We start from the raw sequence: 17374 nt of genomic DNA on the forward strand, positions 1-17374 counted from the left end.
TATTGGACATTTTAGTTTTCGGGAAATGCGACGGTTGGCACAGGCGAAGGAGTAAGGATGTGTGTCCAAACCAGTCTTAGGACTAGTAACCTAATGGCGGTGACCATAATCTATCATCCTGTATCCCATTTTCGTTGCGTTAGCTCTGTGTTCGCTTCCTTCCTGAAGAGATAACATTCCGATTAATTATGAATGGGATTACGCAATCCCGTTTCTTTGCAAAACCTTCAACTAAACGTAATAAACTACTTCTGGGGCAGGTGTAAATTATTAATTAGGCTCAAGTGCTTTTTGTTGTAAATTACGTTCGGAGATGGTTTAATTCACTGAATTACCGCACACAACTGAACCCGGTCAGAACGACTTCCCGCCTGGCTAGATGGATTTCCCGGCAGGATATTGTCATTACCCCAGTCGTTTTCATTATTGCACTGCGGGAACTACAAATTTTCACATTATCGATGTAAATATAGTTACATACTGTCACACCTACGTTATGTGACTGCCATACTTCTAAAAATGCATAAGTTTTTGAAATTTTTTGTCTCTTTATTTGAAGTGAATAGTTCAGAAATTTTCCTGTAGTGCAGGAATTCTTACTTTTGCTAACCTCTTCACAAGAAATCTTACTCTTACTAAGAGAAATATATATCTTGCCTCCTGCTTGCAACAAGAACAAGAAATTCGTGCCCTATAACCACAAGACAATTGGTAATGTGAATTGTTTGACTCCCATTCCGTGTTTATTCTAACTGTTAATTATTTTCTGCAGTAATCAAGACTATTACTGAAAATGTGGTGGCTTTTGTAATAAAATTGTCATAATTGCGTTAGCTTCGACAAATACGTCACTGCTCATTCAGATAGGTATCGTAGGGCACATGAAAATATATGATACAATCGGCGTCAATTTATTCTAATATCAGAATCATTACTTGAAACTTCGGAGTTGCATGCTATGCTGCCATTACCATTAAATTTATAGATGATCTAACTAATGATTAACTTTATGACTGCTCGACCTCATATAAGAATTTTGATTAATAATAATGGAAATTCTACGAGTATACATAGGTCAATATGAATAAAGTAGACACCACAATTAATTGTGTTGGGTGATCTATTATAGTTCAAGTATTTTTGTAAGTACAAGGGTAGTAACATAACTGGTTTTAGTGGCTTCATTTATGGTGGAGGCGCAGGGCAAGAAAGAAAACAAGAGTTAGCAAAAAGAATATTTATTATTAATTGCAGAAATGATAGAGTAAATCGAAGTAATACAACGTACAAGTAGTCGCCCTTCTGAAAGCACTTTTGTATAGAGAGATTGGTCCTGCTAGAAGGATATCTTTCCGCTGGAAAGAGTAGGGTGTCGTATTTAACCTGATATTCTTATCTGAATTTTTCCGTATTTTTCCTGTCATTATATGATTGTATCGCGAACCGTTAATTTTGAAATTCGAAAAAGGTTGTTAAAGGTGTATGTTTGGAGCACGGCGTTGTATGGGTGCGAAACATGGACAGTGGGAGCGGCGGAAAAGAAAAGGTTAGAAGTGTTCGAAATGTGGTGTTATAGGCGGGTAATGAGGATATCGTGGGTAGAAAAGGTTAGAAATGAAGAGGTATTGGAAAGAATAGGAGAACAGAGGACTCTATGGAAGTCAATAAAAAATAGGCGAGATAGGTTGGTAGGACACCTTCTCAGGCATGAAGGTCTAGTCAGAGACATATTAGAGGCAGAAACAGGAGTTAGGAGGGGTAGAGGTAGACCTAGATTAGATTACTGTTCGCAAATAGTTAAGGATGTGGGATGTTCTAGTTTTAGGGAAATGCGAAGTTTAGCTCAGGATAGGAAAAAGTGGAGGTACGTGTCCAACCAGTCTTAGGACTGATGGCCTTATGATGATGATGATGATTGGCGTAGTAGATAATCTGTGTCCAACCAGTCTTAGGACTGACGACCTTATGATGATAATGAGTAGATAATCTAATTAAACCGTGTTCTACAATGACAATATGTTCTATTGTCAATAACTTTTTCTACAATTCCCAAGCATCCTGTATACTGTCACTAATCTTCAAACTTCAATATACTTCAACTGTTATTATCGCTGTTGTAACTAAATTATGCGAGCTTTGGTAAGCTCTAACTTCTAAATCGATTGTACTACAGTACTAGCAAAAAAATGCACCGAAAGCTTGAAATGTAACAAAAGCTTCTGTAGCAATTTGAAAATAGTTTCTGTACTTACAAGATAAATAGATTAGAGAATGTGATCGGCAGAGAATTGGAAATGATTAAATGAAAATTAAACTTAATTCTTTTCAAATTGTAGTAGTAATTATCTAACACATTATCTCCTTTATTTGTGATGAAATTTTTAAGTAGTCATATTAATGAAATAAGTATTGTTAATGGAATGTGCAGCTGTGAGCGTATGATGTAAGTAGATGTTGTTTTTCATAATTCGCACAAATTTCGAGAACCGAGTTCTATCAATATCCCTTTGAGCCTTCTCATGCAAATTTCTGGGCAGTTATCACATAAAGATACATTGCTTTACAGTATTTCAATAGCTATGTGAGACGGTTCTCATAATGATTGACTCATATTGTCGTTTTATAATTAATTATTTAAAGTTACATGTTTGACTGAATTCATGTTTTGTTTGTATTTTATGGATTTTGAGTTCTCTATGCATGTGACTGCTGGCTTGATTGGCACAGAAGACAAAATGTTCGTAATATAGACAAACAAAGCACCAACAAAACAATTATTTACGAACAAAAAATGGAAATGAAATTATCCGTTGTAGATAAACATATATCCTATACTTATCCCACCAGTTGCATAATTTCCACGAACAAACGAATGATTAATATTGTCAAAATGTCCGCCCAGAATAGACATCAACATTCCCAATAATTCCCTGTTTTATTTTCAAGCGCCCTATGTTGACATGGAATCCATTTTTTGCGTAAAGAATATACAAAAACTTATTACTTGCTATGAAATTTACTAGCCTGTTTATACAAAATTCTGTTCACGTGCATTCAAAATTAAACGGATTCATACAAAGATTCCCCAGAATTATATGATATTAAGGTTTTACAAATTTAATCGAGTTAAAGTAGCATTAAATAAACGCCTTTTTATCAATCGCCCAACTACTTATATCAATTCTAAAGATGTCCCTTATGATTAAGGGTACAACGTTAGTAAAAGAATATCTAAAACTGTCAACATCGATATCGTAATTTTCATTTACAAATCAAGGCGATTTTGTTTTCGTAAAGTTTTTCATTAATAAGTTCAGTCTTCCCGCTGGAATTATTTTATTCGGCGGGTTATGTTTGCGTGTTTTTTCCCACGTAGGTACTTCACATTGTTCGAGAACAGTTATAAAGCCAGAGTAAATCAATACACTCAATATTTTATGTGGAAATATTACAAGCATTTTATTTTCCTGCCGACCTCCAAATGGGGGTAATAAAACAGTAGGTCTTCCTTTTCCCACGATTAATATTTATGAATGGTGTACTATCAAGGTTGCGAAAATCATAAAGGAGGTAGGCTAAATGGGCGAAGAATTTACAGTAGGTCACAAAAGATTTCAGCTAACTTTTGATTTACTTTAACATAAAATTATACATATTTGCAACAAAGGGAAGGTGTAAGACCTTCTTAGGTCTCTTTTAGGAATTTTGGTGTTGGATGGGTGGTGGTGGTTAGGCAGAGACAAACGAGACGGGCAAGATGAACCCTTTAGGAAAATATGTGAAACCTTGTTTGTCCAGCGTTTATCTTCACAGTTTAATAAAATAAAAAAGAAAATTGAATGAAGTCGGCAAACAAAGTGTTGAATTGATGCCCTCTGCCCATCAACGAATTCCAACTTATGATTACTATGTATAAATCATAAAAAAAAGAGCATAAGTGTGTCGTCATTCGTTTGCATATAAGTACATAAACATTTGCTCCAAAATATTAAGATTCATCAAATGGGAGGAGTCTAAAAAACATGGCGCAAATGAGGAAGCTTTTTTCGTATATTCCCTGCAGCAACCGTGCAATTGTGGATTGTATATAATGATTAGTATTGGCTCATTGGCATGTAGTGAGCTTTCGGCAAGGGAATTTTGTTGAAGATGAGTATGTTTTTTTACCGAAGAAAAAAGAAGGAGCTTCTCAAATGGACGCGTATTATATTTTTATTTTTATGTACCTACGACTACACATAACTTTTTACTGATCGTCAGTAGTCCGATTTTATGACTCTTTCTTTATTTTATGTGGTATCTATATCTCGAAGTTAGTCTCATTTAAATTTTAAAAACAATCCACCTCTGGGATGGAAAAATAAGGATCGATTGTTACCTGTACTATTTCCAAACGTTTTATGTTCAGCAACACTGCATCTTTTATGAATAAACTAGAGGAATTTTTAAGAATCATTTAATTAATGTTATACTACATAACGAAGTTCTAAATTTGGTACTTACACAGTCATGTGGTAGACAAAACATTTCCAATTATCAGGACGTTCTAGGAAGTTGTACACTTGTCCTTGGAATGTAGCTCTGCCAGCGATTTTTTTGTGCTGTTTGGAAGCATATCGGGCCGCTTCGCCCCATTTTGGAGGGCTTTCCAACAAGAGAGAAGCCGTCCTCAACCCCTGACAGCAAACGCTGGTCTCTGGAACTGAACAGAATAATAACTGGTTCATTATGATTATCACATAGGTAGTACAGTACATTACTTTAAAACTGAAAGTTTAATAAATACCATTTATTTGTTGGGAAAGAAAAAGTACTGGCTTTGAATCTACACTCCAATTAATTGAAGAAATAGGAATGATTTAGAAACTAGACGAAGACTGCAATTCTTTTGTTTCTTAATTAAAATGAATAGACGGTTAAATCCGTAATGAGAAAACAAAAAGAACTTAAAACACTGCCGGGCAAACTCGGCCCTTTTGACTCCCGAGTGCTCCTTAGGTATAGCCAAGGAGCTCCTCATTGCTCCTGCGAGTGCGAGTAAGATAATTCTTTCCTTTTCTTATCTGTTCAATTTCGTAGGTCGGTCCCGTCTTCTATAACCGAACCCAACAGTATTGCGAACGAAGTCCAGAATGCTACCCCTAAACTGCAGGACGATCATTAGAAAATTTTCGTAAGGGGCTTGATATGGGAGTGGAAGGGAGAAGAAAAAGAGAAAGCAATATGGGTCATTACTGCTTACTCTGTCATACTCATTGAAGGCTATGGAGTGACCGAAACTAACCTCAGGTAGCGGCTCCTACAAAGTGGTTCTATTCTCAACTTTGACAGTTTGGCTTCAAAATTCCATGTATTTTTCTATGAAGGTTTCAATTTTACCCCCTTCAGGCCTATTATTATTAGTTACTATTAGCCATCTTTATAGTTCTAATTGTCAGTCACTTGCCCCTTATGCTCTGCTCCTTCTACGGGTGATCTGCCCTCATATACCCCTTCAGTATCAGGAGCCCCACTAACAGAGGAGCACCTTATGATGAGGAGGCCATAGAGAGCAGATCACCGAGCGGCATGGCCTAGAAGTTTAGACCATTACTTAGTATTCGGGAGGTCACCGATTCGATTCCCGGGTTCGAGTTTTTCTTTGATTTCCTTGGATCACTTAGGCTAATGCTGGGGCAGTAATATTCCACAGATAATCTTTCATTCTCTTCTGTATTAATTTCGTTTGTCTCATCGTTCTCACCCGAATCACCACCCACTGATTCCTACGATTCCTGAAAGAAGGCTGAAGAGGGCCTTCCGCCCTACCTTCCGGCGTAGTCCGGAGGGACTACCCACCCACCAGCATTACTGGCTGGTGGGAATAAAACACCCAAAAGTTTTTTGAAAATGAATCGTTTTTGAAGCGCATCATCACTGGGGACGAAAAATGGGTTGTGTACAACAACGTCAAACGCAAGAGGTCATGGAGCAAAAAAGATGAACCGGCTCAAACCATTTCCAAAGCCGATATTCACCAAAAAAAGGTGATGCTGTCTGTTTGGTGGGATTTTAAAGGAATCGTTTTTTTTTAGCTTTTACCGGATAACACAACGATTAATTCGGAAGTCTACTGTCATCAGCTGGACAAACTGAATGATGCACTTCAACAGAAAAGGTCAGAACTAATCAACAGGAAAGGTGTAGTGTTTCACCAAGACAACGCGACACCTCACACAAGTCTGGTCACTCGCCAAAAGCTTTTACAGCTTGAATGGGATACAATGCTACACCCACAATATTCTCCAGACCTGGCACCATTGGATTATTATTTGTTCCAGTCACTCCAAAATTTTTTGGACGGTAAAACCTTCACCTCAAATGAGGAGGTCAAAAACCTCCTCGATCAGTTTTTTGCCAGCAAAGACCAAAAATTTTATGAGCGTGGAATTATGCTACTACCAGAAAGATGGCAAAAGGTGTTGGACCAGAACGGTCAATATATAATTTAATAAAGTATTTGTTTATTATCCGAAAACTGTCTTTCATTTCCACAAAAAAAACGAAATGGCTTTCCGAACAACCCTATAGATTCATGTCATTTACACGCCACCTTTACAACTTAAAAATCTGTTACGCTGTAAGTATCTCGTCCCTCAAACCGTAGACAAGTAATTAAAATTTTAATTTTTAATGTCAATTTATTTCCATCACTCATTAATTCCCCAGGGCTTTTTTTCACGATCATTTACCAATCTAGGGCAATTGTTTGTAACTTTCCGTCAAACATTAAACTGAAAAGTTAATCTACCGCCAGCCTGTCTGTCAAATACGTAACCACATCAACGCGAATATTGATTGAATGTGTTTGTTTCAATTATTAATAAAAAGAATATTTCCATTTACGTAAAATAATATTAATATAATTGGATTTCAGAAACATAACACGTGTTTATTTGATAGAATGCCAAAACGTTTCCTATCATTCGCAATTTGAACAAGTGATTAAAATAATAGTTACATATATTACCAAACGTCATTCATATGGATGTAGGTATAACTGTCCCTATTCCCTTAAAATTAGCACATATAAGTGAAAAAATCGATGAAAATAATTCAGGTCTACCCTGAAGAAGTAAACTGCAAAGTATACGAATCATTGGTACAAAATCAAATCCACACAAATGAAACCTAAACACTTCAACAGTAATGTAGTGGCTAATGGATGAATTTTTACAAATTAGAAACAACTTTTACCAAACAACCGAGCTCAATAATTGCGAAGTGTGATCCAAAAGTAACGATAATGAAAATAAAACACGGTGATTATAGTTAAAAAATTATTTATTTTTCTACATAGTATCCTAACAAGTCAATACATTTAGTTTAAATTTAAGCCCAGCATTCCCTTAGATTTAAAAGCTTTGTCTTGGCCTTCCCAAAACACCTCAACAGCAACCACCACTTCGATATCGTCTCCAAATTTCTTACTTCGGAGGTGTTCTTTAAGCTGAGATAAGAGGTAGAAGTTACTAGTAGCCAGATCTTGTGAAGAACACGGGAGTGCTTGAGAAGTTCGAAGCGTCTGCTTAGTAAGAGCCCGAAATAGTGGCTCCCTTTTCCAAATATTCCACCAAAATTATTCCTTCAGCGTCTCAAAAAATGTACCTTTCCAGTCGAACTTATTGAATTTTTCCGACGTCGGTGGGGTGGCTCGTTGTTGTTTGATTTCAGAATCAAATTGGTAGATCCAGGTCTCTTCCAAGGGTGCAGGCCTCTTCCATCATCAGGAAACATAACCAAAAATTTTCTCGATCTACTTAGAACTTTTTGAGATTCATCCTCGAAGTGTCGACCCGTTTCTACTCGGTTAACATCCTCGGTACCCAACGCGCAGAGACCTTTTTGATACACAATTCGTTTGCAAGGATTTATTGGACGGTGCCATCGATCGACCAATACAACATTTTCGCCTTTTTCAAATATAACCAAAAGGAAAGATGTGGACGGGTGCCCTTTGCGATGTTCATCTTCAGTGGGTGTTCTAAGTGTACCCAGCTAAAACTCCTTGTACCAGCGTCCAACTGTGGAATATAGAGAAGCCGAGTATCTTCATGTCTCCACCAAGTCACTGTGTATGTCTGTCTTAGGTAGAATTTTTTTTCAAACACAGGTTGTTGGTAACAGCTCTCATTTCGTTTTTCTACATTTTGATGTTCGTATTCAAATGAATGTACTTCTAGGGAATCATGGTCTATTTATATGACTTATTTTGCTGGACTTGTGAATATGTATATAAGCAAGTAAAAAAAATATACGGACTATAGATAACAGATTAACATTACTTGTGGATCATCTTTCGTATAAGATAAAGTCGAAAAACACCTCAGCCTTAAAACAAATAGAATTAAGGTACAACAGAAACTGTTTTCTTACCTGTTTCAAGTGGACCAGATAGTAAGTGTTGTGTGCTTTTATCAGATATGGGACTAATTTGAGGTGTTGGTCCAGCTTCCACAATTGTTACTGAAAGTTGAGATCTTGTTCCTGAAATAAAGAAAAACTTTATGTGTTTGAACTATTCCATATTGTCTAGTGATGAACAAACGCATGACTAAACGGCGTTGGTCTTGTTCCTTCAGTCTTGGACTAGAACTAAAGACAAGACAAGACTATTTTTGCTTCTCACAATCTGGGTCACAGTTCAATTTTGGCAATTTTAGTTAGATTAAATAAAGTGGAACAAACTTCATATAAAATCTATGTATTTGCAACCGCGTTAAAAGAAAAGAAAATTTAATTTTAATTTTTAATTTCTGTCTAAAATTGCTTTATCAAATCATCACGAGGTATGCTGTGTTACTCTGTTTGAGTAGTACTCTTCGGGGTGAAATCGTTTCAACGATAAATTCAAATTACCAGAACTAGCAGACGTTTGATGTTCACTTTTTGATTTAATGCCGAAAGATATTTGCGGATGGAACGTAAAAAAGAAAGGCGGTAATATTATGGACAATCTTTCACACTTTACGCTGAATTAATATAATGAAGAAATACTCAAAAGGAAAATTTACGACATCGTTTCGTTTATAATTACGAAACTGTTTTTCCATTAGATTTATTACAATTTTAATTGATAAACTGCGCTGGAATTAATCCTCATTACTGATGAGCAAAAGTTTAATTTAACCTTAAAACCCAATCATGACGAATAAAGATTAATCAAGCACCAACTGACTGATAATATAGTTCTGAAAATGCATCTACTGGTTTAGTGTTGATGTTGGTTCTGCATTATATTTTATCTTGTGACCATTGGCGTAACTCTGGATTGTAACTCACAAGCTTACGATCTAGTGGAAATAGTCAAATCACCAGGAGTTTGAGGAGTAGGACCTGGTGCTCAATATCGATACTGGTATCCCTCTACGGGCACACCACTCCGTAAAAGTGTGGAAAATGGACAGACCCTTATTAATAGATGTACAGGAAAAGGTTCTCGAAAGTGGTCCCACCCGTTACAATCATCAAAAGCGGTCGGGGTACCTCAGTCGACATAAATGTCAATAATCAGGAGAATGTGGCGATCTCATGAACCTAAGGAGATTCGTCCATCGAACATCTGACCAGTAATGAAGACTGGTAGTACGGGAGGTAGGAATGTCCCAGGTAGGAATATTCCTGCCTACCCGGTAGTTTTAAAGTTGATCTCAAAGGCGTTGCACCCTGCATGCTCCTTGACTTTGGAATTGCATTGCAATCATCGCTGTGTTTACAGATTTTATCCTGCACTTGGTCTTCTATGTACAGACCTAATGATGATCTGTTAATCCCAACTTTACAGTTATGGACTTACCATTAGTTATAATATTACAGCTTAACATGGGGATGTATGTAGTCTTATATTCCTGGAAATAATGATACAGCCTTGGTTTTGCTTTAATAGGACTTCAAGACTTATACAAATATTTGCTGTATGTTTAATGATAAATTTCATCTTGCACGTCTGTAGTTCTTCTTGATGGTCTGACATTCTTAGATATATGCCCTTGATATTTTCATAATAGATTTAGCTTTACTCTTCCAGCCTAAAGTTTAATTTTTGTTTTAATCTTGCCTCTATATAACATCGTCGTAATATTGGACTACTTTTTCGAGGTTCAACCTTGCTTGAATTCTTGAGATTATGATTGGCCTTGGTCCCAAAAAAAAAACAAATTTTGCTCATCCCTATCTTTAGTTAATTGAAAAGTCGTAATTTATTTTTAATAATTCTTGCCAAATAGTCTCTTGATATATAATTTTGAGGTTAAAATTTACCGACATATTAATGTTGTTTGCTTTCTAAAGAACTTGCGTTATGTTATTACTTATTTAATTAAACATTTAACATTAAATTGCGGCATTAGCTCGTCATGCAGATTTTCTGTTAGAATAAATAAAATTCTCTTTGTCACCGGATCGTTACGGTAATATTCTAAACGCGCGTCGCCTGGAAAATAATTTATTATGCATTACCTCATAGACCAAAATCGATTGTAATGTAGTTGAATTACTATTATCTATTAAATGTGCATTTTGCATTTTGTCTTCGATTATGGATTACCCACTTACTGTTGTTCAATAATGTCTGTTGTTGCTCGTCTAAAGCCATTGCGAATGCTTCTGGGAAAGGAGCTTTTATGTGAGGCATAGCCTTATTTGATCCTTTTTACCTTCATCCTTCTTCTGTTTTGTCTGAAACCAAGAAAGTAATTATTAATGTTACACTATTTATCGTTTAAGGAATATACACCAATGTCTTATTGAGGACCGAACATTCTTATACCAGCAATTATCATAGGGCTGCATCATCTTTTGAAAAGTACGACGCAGTGTAGAGAACTTTGCACAAATACCTTCAGATATCTTTCCATATACCCAATAAAGTAATATAAGTCTAATAAATGCAATTTAAAGTCTTTGGGGGTTATTACGCTTTGTTCAAAAGACATGGAGAGTACACAAGTAGAAAGTAAGAAAGACTAGAATCCGCAACGGATCGGGTATGTCAGCTGTCCTGTCATTAGTACTCAAAAAGCAAAATCTCAGTACCGTATATAACGTCTCAAATTCTCATATTCCGACACCCCAGAGAATACTCCGAATACCCCGAAGTCTAATAAATGCAATTTAATATTTTTGAGAGTTGTTACGCTTTGTTTAAAAGAATTTAAGAGTACCCCGGTAAAGAGTAAGAAAGGTTAGGATATGAATCGGATCGGGCATAAGCTGCCCTGTCATAAAGACTCAAAAAGAAAAATCTGCTCAAAACCATATGTAAAGTCTAAAATACTCCGATTGGATTGAGTCACCTTACAGAGCCTTGTGGTCTTATGGGGCAAATTGAGGTGCTTTGCAGGGTCCTAATTAGAGAAACCTAAGTTGCCTTATATGAATAAAGAAGTTCATGGTGGTAAGTGTTCTGTCGAAACTGCTATACGCTGATGAAATCCAACAAGATCGAAATCGCGATCCACGTCTGGCAGTTTGGACAGAAGACTGACCTCCATGAACTTATTTGTTCGATTTTGATAACGTGTCTATCAGGTGTGGTGAACAACGCCGTGGTTCAGTTCAACAAGTAGATATCCATCTATGGAAATTGACCTAGTTGAACATATTTAATTCCACTAACATTATAATTCAGATGGTTTACCGCTCCATTTGTAGGATTTTTGATTAGGGTACCCTACTGGAACAAATTGTAGGGTCCCGACCTTTAGCCTGACATCTTTATAGTGGAACTTCCAGGATTCGTAATACCATTTTTGGATTTGCGATTTACAATTTGACTTAAAGTTACATCGTTCAAAGAGAAGTTAACGGCACTGCAGTTTAATCATCTAATTTTTCTCCTTATTAATTGAAGAATCATTACACTTTTAATAACTGAAACCATCATGATAATGAGAATAATTTTTTATTTACATTTTATTTTTATTAAATGCACCAGCTTTGTAATCAAGATAGAACCTTAGGGGACAATTTTATTTTATCAAAAACAAACTTTAGATACTAAAAAGAGATAGACTATGGAAAAACCGTATTACCTTTTTCTGGGATGCATTTTTCGTGAAAGAAACGTCGCTGATTCAAACTGATTTATAAATTGAATTCCCTACTGAGTGCTTTGCTCTGTAAAACCAAGTGCATTCAAATGTCAAAGTTCATTTTAATAAAACAGACTTAAGCAAATGTAATGTACGTACCTATTTATGCATTTACTAGAGGAAAGCCTGAGGGTTGTTCTGATTCAACCTGTAACTTTATATGCGTGCCTACTCCATTTGCAGGAAAATAATACTTCTCTTTATCATAAAATTTGCAGGAAGATAATCTCGTTTAATTCATATGCCTAATTACATAAAAAGTGAATTTCTTCATTTACTTTAGTTGTCGTTAATGTTGTTGACTTTTTTTTTTAACTCTATTTAGTTTTTTCGAAATTGTCCAACTAAGAATTGTGAACAAATGAAGTAAAGAACATTAGGAAACTTTCATACAGTTTTTATTGCCTCGACAATATTGTTTCTGCTTTATAGGGCTTTATCAAGAGTACCTATAATGGCTTACTAAAGCTTAATTCTTAGGGCCCATTGAATACATCGCGGTGATAAGCTTCACTGTTTTATCCTAACAGGACATTTGACATTATTTAATAGGGTTACCTTGTTAATATATATCTACTAAGCATAACTTGATTAACGTATACACATTAAGGAATGTTTTGGATGATCCAATAGATTCTTATGTATCTTCTTAATAATTCTGTCATTTTCCGAGCAGCTTTATGTAGAATTTAACGATACGACGTGAGATATGCCCCTAATCTGTCTGCTCTTTTCCTATCATAAACCCACTCCCCGGCTTTCATTTATATTAATTATTGTACAACATATACTTACAACTTCTATAAATTAATAAACTCGGTTCTCAGCATTTTCGAAATAATAATATAACGACAGATTAAATTACATAATTATAGAGTTCATTTTATATACATTTACAAGCATCAACTTAATTTTGGTTAATTTTGAAAAACGGTAAAAGAATAATAATTCGCATGACAACGTACATCCGATAAGATATCATTTTTAGGACAAAACTGTGTGTATACCTACTAAAAATAATGGATACTTTCGATTATAGTTGGAACGATCAAAACCCGCAATAAATTATCTGGGAAAATTGATGTATCTTCTTTCTCGTCTCCACTTGGGACTGTAGTCATTTGTTGCGTTTTGAACACGCCCTCTTTAAGTTAGGAAATGCTTAATGAGTAGTACAGACAAAGTGAAAAGAGATAACTGAATAATAGTAAGCGGTGCAGCGGTTAGGGGTTGCTAAGGTTGCTGAGGTAAGATCAGGGTCGGCTCTATAATTACCTCGTTGGAATTATATCTTTAAACAAGCGTCCCTATTTTCCTAAATTTCTGAGAATGTCAAACTATCTTTAAAGTCCGATGCTTGTCTGCATCTCCTTCTGTTACACATCAATTGTTATAATGTTATTCCTTTTTCTTTATTGGTGTCCGCTGCAATTCTTACCTGGCATCTCTTTGCTATGTTTACGATATTCCCCATAACGTCTGTCGTGAGTAATAGTAAGTGTAAATGCGACAGTTTTATTACGGACTATGCCAATTTTTAACGTCCCTACTATAGAACTGTATTTCTAAAGAAAAAGGTATAGCGCCTACTGAAGTAATCCATAGTATGTATATAACATACTTCAATATTCCAAAAAAACAATCGTTTACAATTATAGGTAGTTCCTATCTGATAATCTTTAAATAATATTTTCGTCAGAAAACTTATTATACTACTTATTAGTACTGTCAACCTCTTTTACTAGTAATGAACATATTTCTAAGTACCTAACTGTAGTCTGTCCAAACATTTATAACGTTTTAAATTTTTAACCCCCGCTTTATTCAACAGTGTGCAAAATTTCAAGCTTCCTGACCTACGGGTTTGGAATGTGCCTTGATTGATGCATCAAAATCTGAATCTCCTTAGGGGCTCAATTAGTAAAAAAAACCTTTCTTAGTGCTCGCCTACGTTGTTTAGGAAAGGTATTTCCAAAATTCAAGTCTCTAGACCCAGGGGTTTGGGCTGTGGTTGGATAAATTTATATCAATCAGTTAATTAATTGTTTTGTATATTATAAACTATCATAAGATGTTAACTTTTACTAAAACCTCTAAGCTCAACTATAAAACAACAAAATTACTTCTGCAATACAGATATCAGTCATAATTTCTAAATGTATATTTTTTTTCAGGTGATGGTGTTTTAAGAACGTTTGAGTAATTGTTGTGCTGCATTTTCCAAAGGAGTCTTGGGAAATCCACTGTGGTGAGTCAAGATATTTATCAAAGTTTATTTATGATGCTATTGAGAGACCAACTGAGAAATTCGGTTATTACCCTAAATGATTGTAAGCATCCCTTCAAACAGTTTCCCTTTTTAATTGGATTAGGTTGAAGGGCTTTTATCGTTTTCTGCATCTACGCGGCAAACGCGCTATATTTTTGTTACTGACTAAATAAAATAAAAGTAAAAGCGTTGGTGTCGTTTGATACCTGATAAAGTTGTCGCACCCACCGCTCCTGTGCATCAATTTATGGCAACATTCCAATAAAAGACAGCATTTTTAATCGATATTCGATACCATTAGCTAGCGTGAATACATGAGGAATTAAAAAAACCCCGACCAGGAAATTAGGTATAGCAATGTATATACTTCATAAACGACTTTCCCTTTACTCAATTTTTCTTATAACTTATTTCAGAAAAAGATTGAGACATCAATATTACGTTTAAGTAGAATTCAGTCCGTACGTACAAATTTTGATACTGTTATCGAATACGAAAAGAAAAATATTATGAGTAATCGAAAATTAGGCGTTGGTACAGAATCTTACTTAACGTTGAATATTAATTTCTTGGTTACTTAACAATTCAATTAGGAATTTGATTTTCTAACGGGAAACGGCGCGTTTATTTTTATACAGTCTAACACATAAATGACGGCTTGTACTTTTAAAAATTAACAGTTGCAAAAATCCATGAAAACTAAACATAGAATTAGATACAGTACGCCCTCGAATATCTACAAAAATATGCGCCAGGGAATGTGTAGAATAATATGAATATTTCTAGTTAATATGTACAAAGAGCATGCAGGTACATAAGATTAGTCGGTCCACTACGATCTCTCTCTATTCGGGCACGGGTGCACGGGTGGAGAGCGTTAGGCCTGCAAATTTGCGGATAACGTCACCGTTGTCATGGAAATCTATCCGCGCTAGCAGAGATGTGAAAGCAACGCGCTTAACTCTTCACTTGGGCATTCTATGCGTGTTTTGGGATTATTGCGAGGGCCATTTAAACTAGAAATTGTTCCAAATTTTGAGAACCTGTACTTGTATGGGTTCTAACTACGGCCCTGATTTTGAATCTCTTTTCCTCAAAATTCGTTAATTCGTTCTTAAATTAAATGCAAAAATTTATTTTTATAAAAATCTTAGCTAGACTATGAACATTAATTTCTTGGTCACTAATTTATTGAAACTATAGCGATTTCATTTCGAATTTATTAACTTATCAATACGTCACAGACAGTTTCAATAAACCAAACCACTGTTATCAGCAAATACTGCCAGGCAGTAGTCTACTATCCTGTTAACTCACAGTTAATTTATTTTGACAATTAGGGAATGTTTTTGATATTTATAAAAGAATTTGCTCTCTGTCTGTTAAATTGTTACCTAATGCATTTTTAACTCCTATTCACTTTAATTAACCATTTGGTAATCCTAACTTTTATTGTAAATGGGAATGAGTTTGTTTGTTTGTTTGTTCATTACGCTTTCTCTCCTTAACTACTTAGCCGATCATCATAAAGTTTTGTACATGCATTATCCGGGGTATAATAAAGGACATAGAGTACCGTTTATCCAGAAAGAATACTGTTCTCGAGGGACAGAAAAAAAATCTTTTCATCTCGATGAGGAACTGTATTTACTGTTATCTTAACAAAGTGTATGTTTAACGTAGAAAATTCTTTACCCTGATTATCCTGATCAAGACCAGAACAGATTTATTGTATTTTTTAATGATCTGTGACACGCATGTAAGACATCAACACGAGCGAAACCGTGGGTAATAGTTAGTATAAAACAATTGTAACGCCTTTTAGTTAGTCTATCAAAAAAAAAAACAAAAACATTCATAAATGAGTTAGGAGACATTGTTAGCGCATGTCCATTGTTTTGTTTTTGTTTTACTATGCTTTTTTATGCTCTTAAAAAAATTCATTTTACAATACGTTTTATGAAGTTGTCGCATTCAAGCAGCGTATGAGTTACAGTTATAGTTGCAAGAGTTTGGTAGTTATTTTAGGAGAAATTGTAAACAAAACTGACCAAAATAGCCTAACATTACTGTTAATTTATGTAAACATCGTTCAATGGTGTAACATTTTTTTATGTGCTGGGTTTATACGATAAGGGGAAATTTATTTTCGACTCCAACTTTTTGCTATATTAACGGTGAGTAACTGGAATTTTTTGTCGAAGTAATAAAACATTTAGCCGATCAGCCGCAGAATTACTGATTTAACTTTTATTCGATTTTTCGTTCTGTAATGTAACCTATCGAAGTTTTAATCTTTTTTACTTACGAATTTGTACTTTGCGGTTGGTAAATATTAGATTCAATGAAGATTCAGATTTTTTCCATAAATTGTGTAGATTAATTAAGGGTAGACTCAACACCCTAGCGAAGTAATTTGTTTTGGAAGGCGGGGCAATCGATTAACCAACAGTTGTACTTTAATTTTCCAACTAATGTTTTACACACACATGCGCAAAAATATGCGTTTATAAATAAAAAATAATTATCAAACATTAATATTAAATTAACCTAATTTTATTCCACTACACATTACCTCAATTTAATGAGGAAAATTTTTTTTTTACTGCTTTCACATCCTCGCCGGGAATCGAACCCGAAAGACCATTCTTAATACAGTAGGTTAATGTTACTAGCTTACTCGAATTCGCCTGTGTTTAAGTTTTGTCCACAAATTCACCATGTTGTTTAGGTCAATAACATTGCAAAAATCTTTTTTGCTTTTTATCGTCTTTGGACATCATATCTCTCCTGTTTAATAACAGACCTGGTCGAATCTTTAACTATTTTAATGTATATTTAACCGCTACCTTTATGATGCCTTTCATAAAAGAGCATTTTTACTAACAGGCGTTTTGACACGAAATTATGAAAGAAGTCTATTTTTAACTATTTCCTAATTAATAATACAAGTTGAAAAAGTCAACTGGCTAGG

At 35.0% G+C, this 17374-nt stretch overlaps 1 protein-coding gene across 3 annotated transcripts in view; it reads right to left on the minus strand.

The window, feature by feature from the left end:
* The window catches only part of LOC108735058, a 33097-nt gene that overhangs the window by 10879 nt on the left and 4844 nt on the right, over nucleotides 1-17374 (minus strand). For 2 of the 3 annotated variants that reach the window (XM_025979244.1, XM_018466846.2), the window contains exons 2-4: nucleotides 10594-10716; nucleotides 8416-8526; nucleotides 4504-4702 (exon numbers count right to left, since the gene is read on the minus strand). In XM_025979244.1, coding sequence (XP_025835029.1) covers nucleotides 4504-4702; nucleotides 8416-8526; nucleotides 10594-10672 — 389 coding nt within the window. In that variant the 5' untranslated portion in view covers nucleotides 10673-10716. Of the gene's footprint in view, nucleotides 1-4503; nucleotides 4703-7350; nucleotides 8219-8415; nucleotides 8527-10593; nucleotides 10717-17374 lie in introns of those variants that run through there. The other variant, XM_018466845.1, reaches the window with a different exon arrangement.

Source organism: Agrilus planipennis, unplaced genomic scaffold (assembly GCF_000699045.2).
Source record: "Agrilus planipennis isolate EAB-ADULT unplaced genomic scaffold, Apla_2.0 scaffold20, whole genome shotgun sequence".
NCBI lineage: Eukaryota > Metazoa > Arthropoda > Insecta > Coleoptera > Buprestidae > Agrilus > Agrilus planipennis.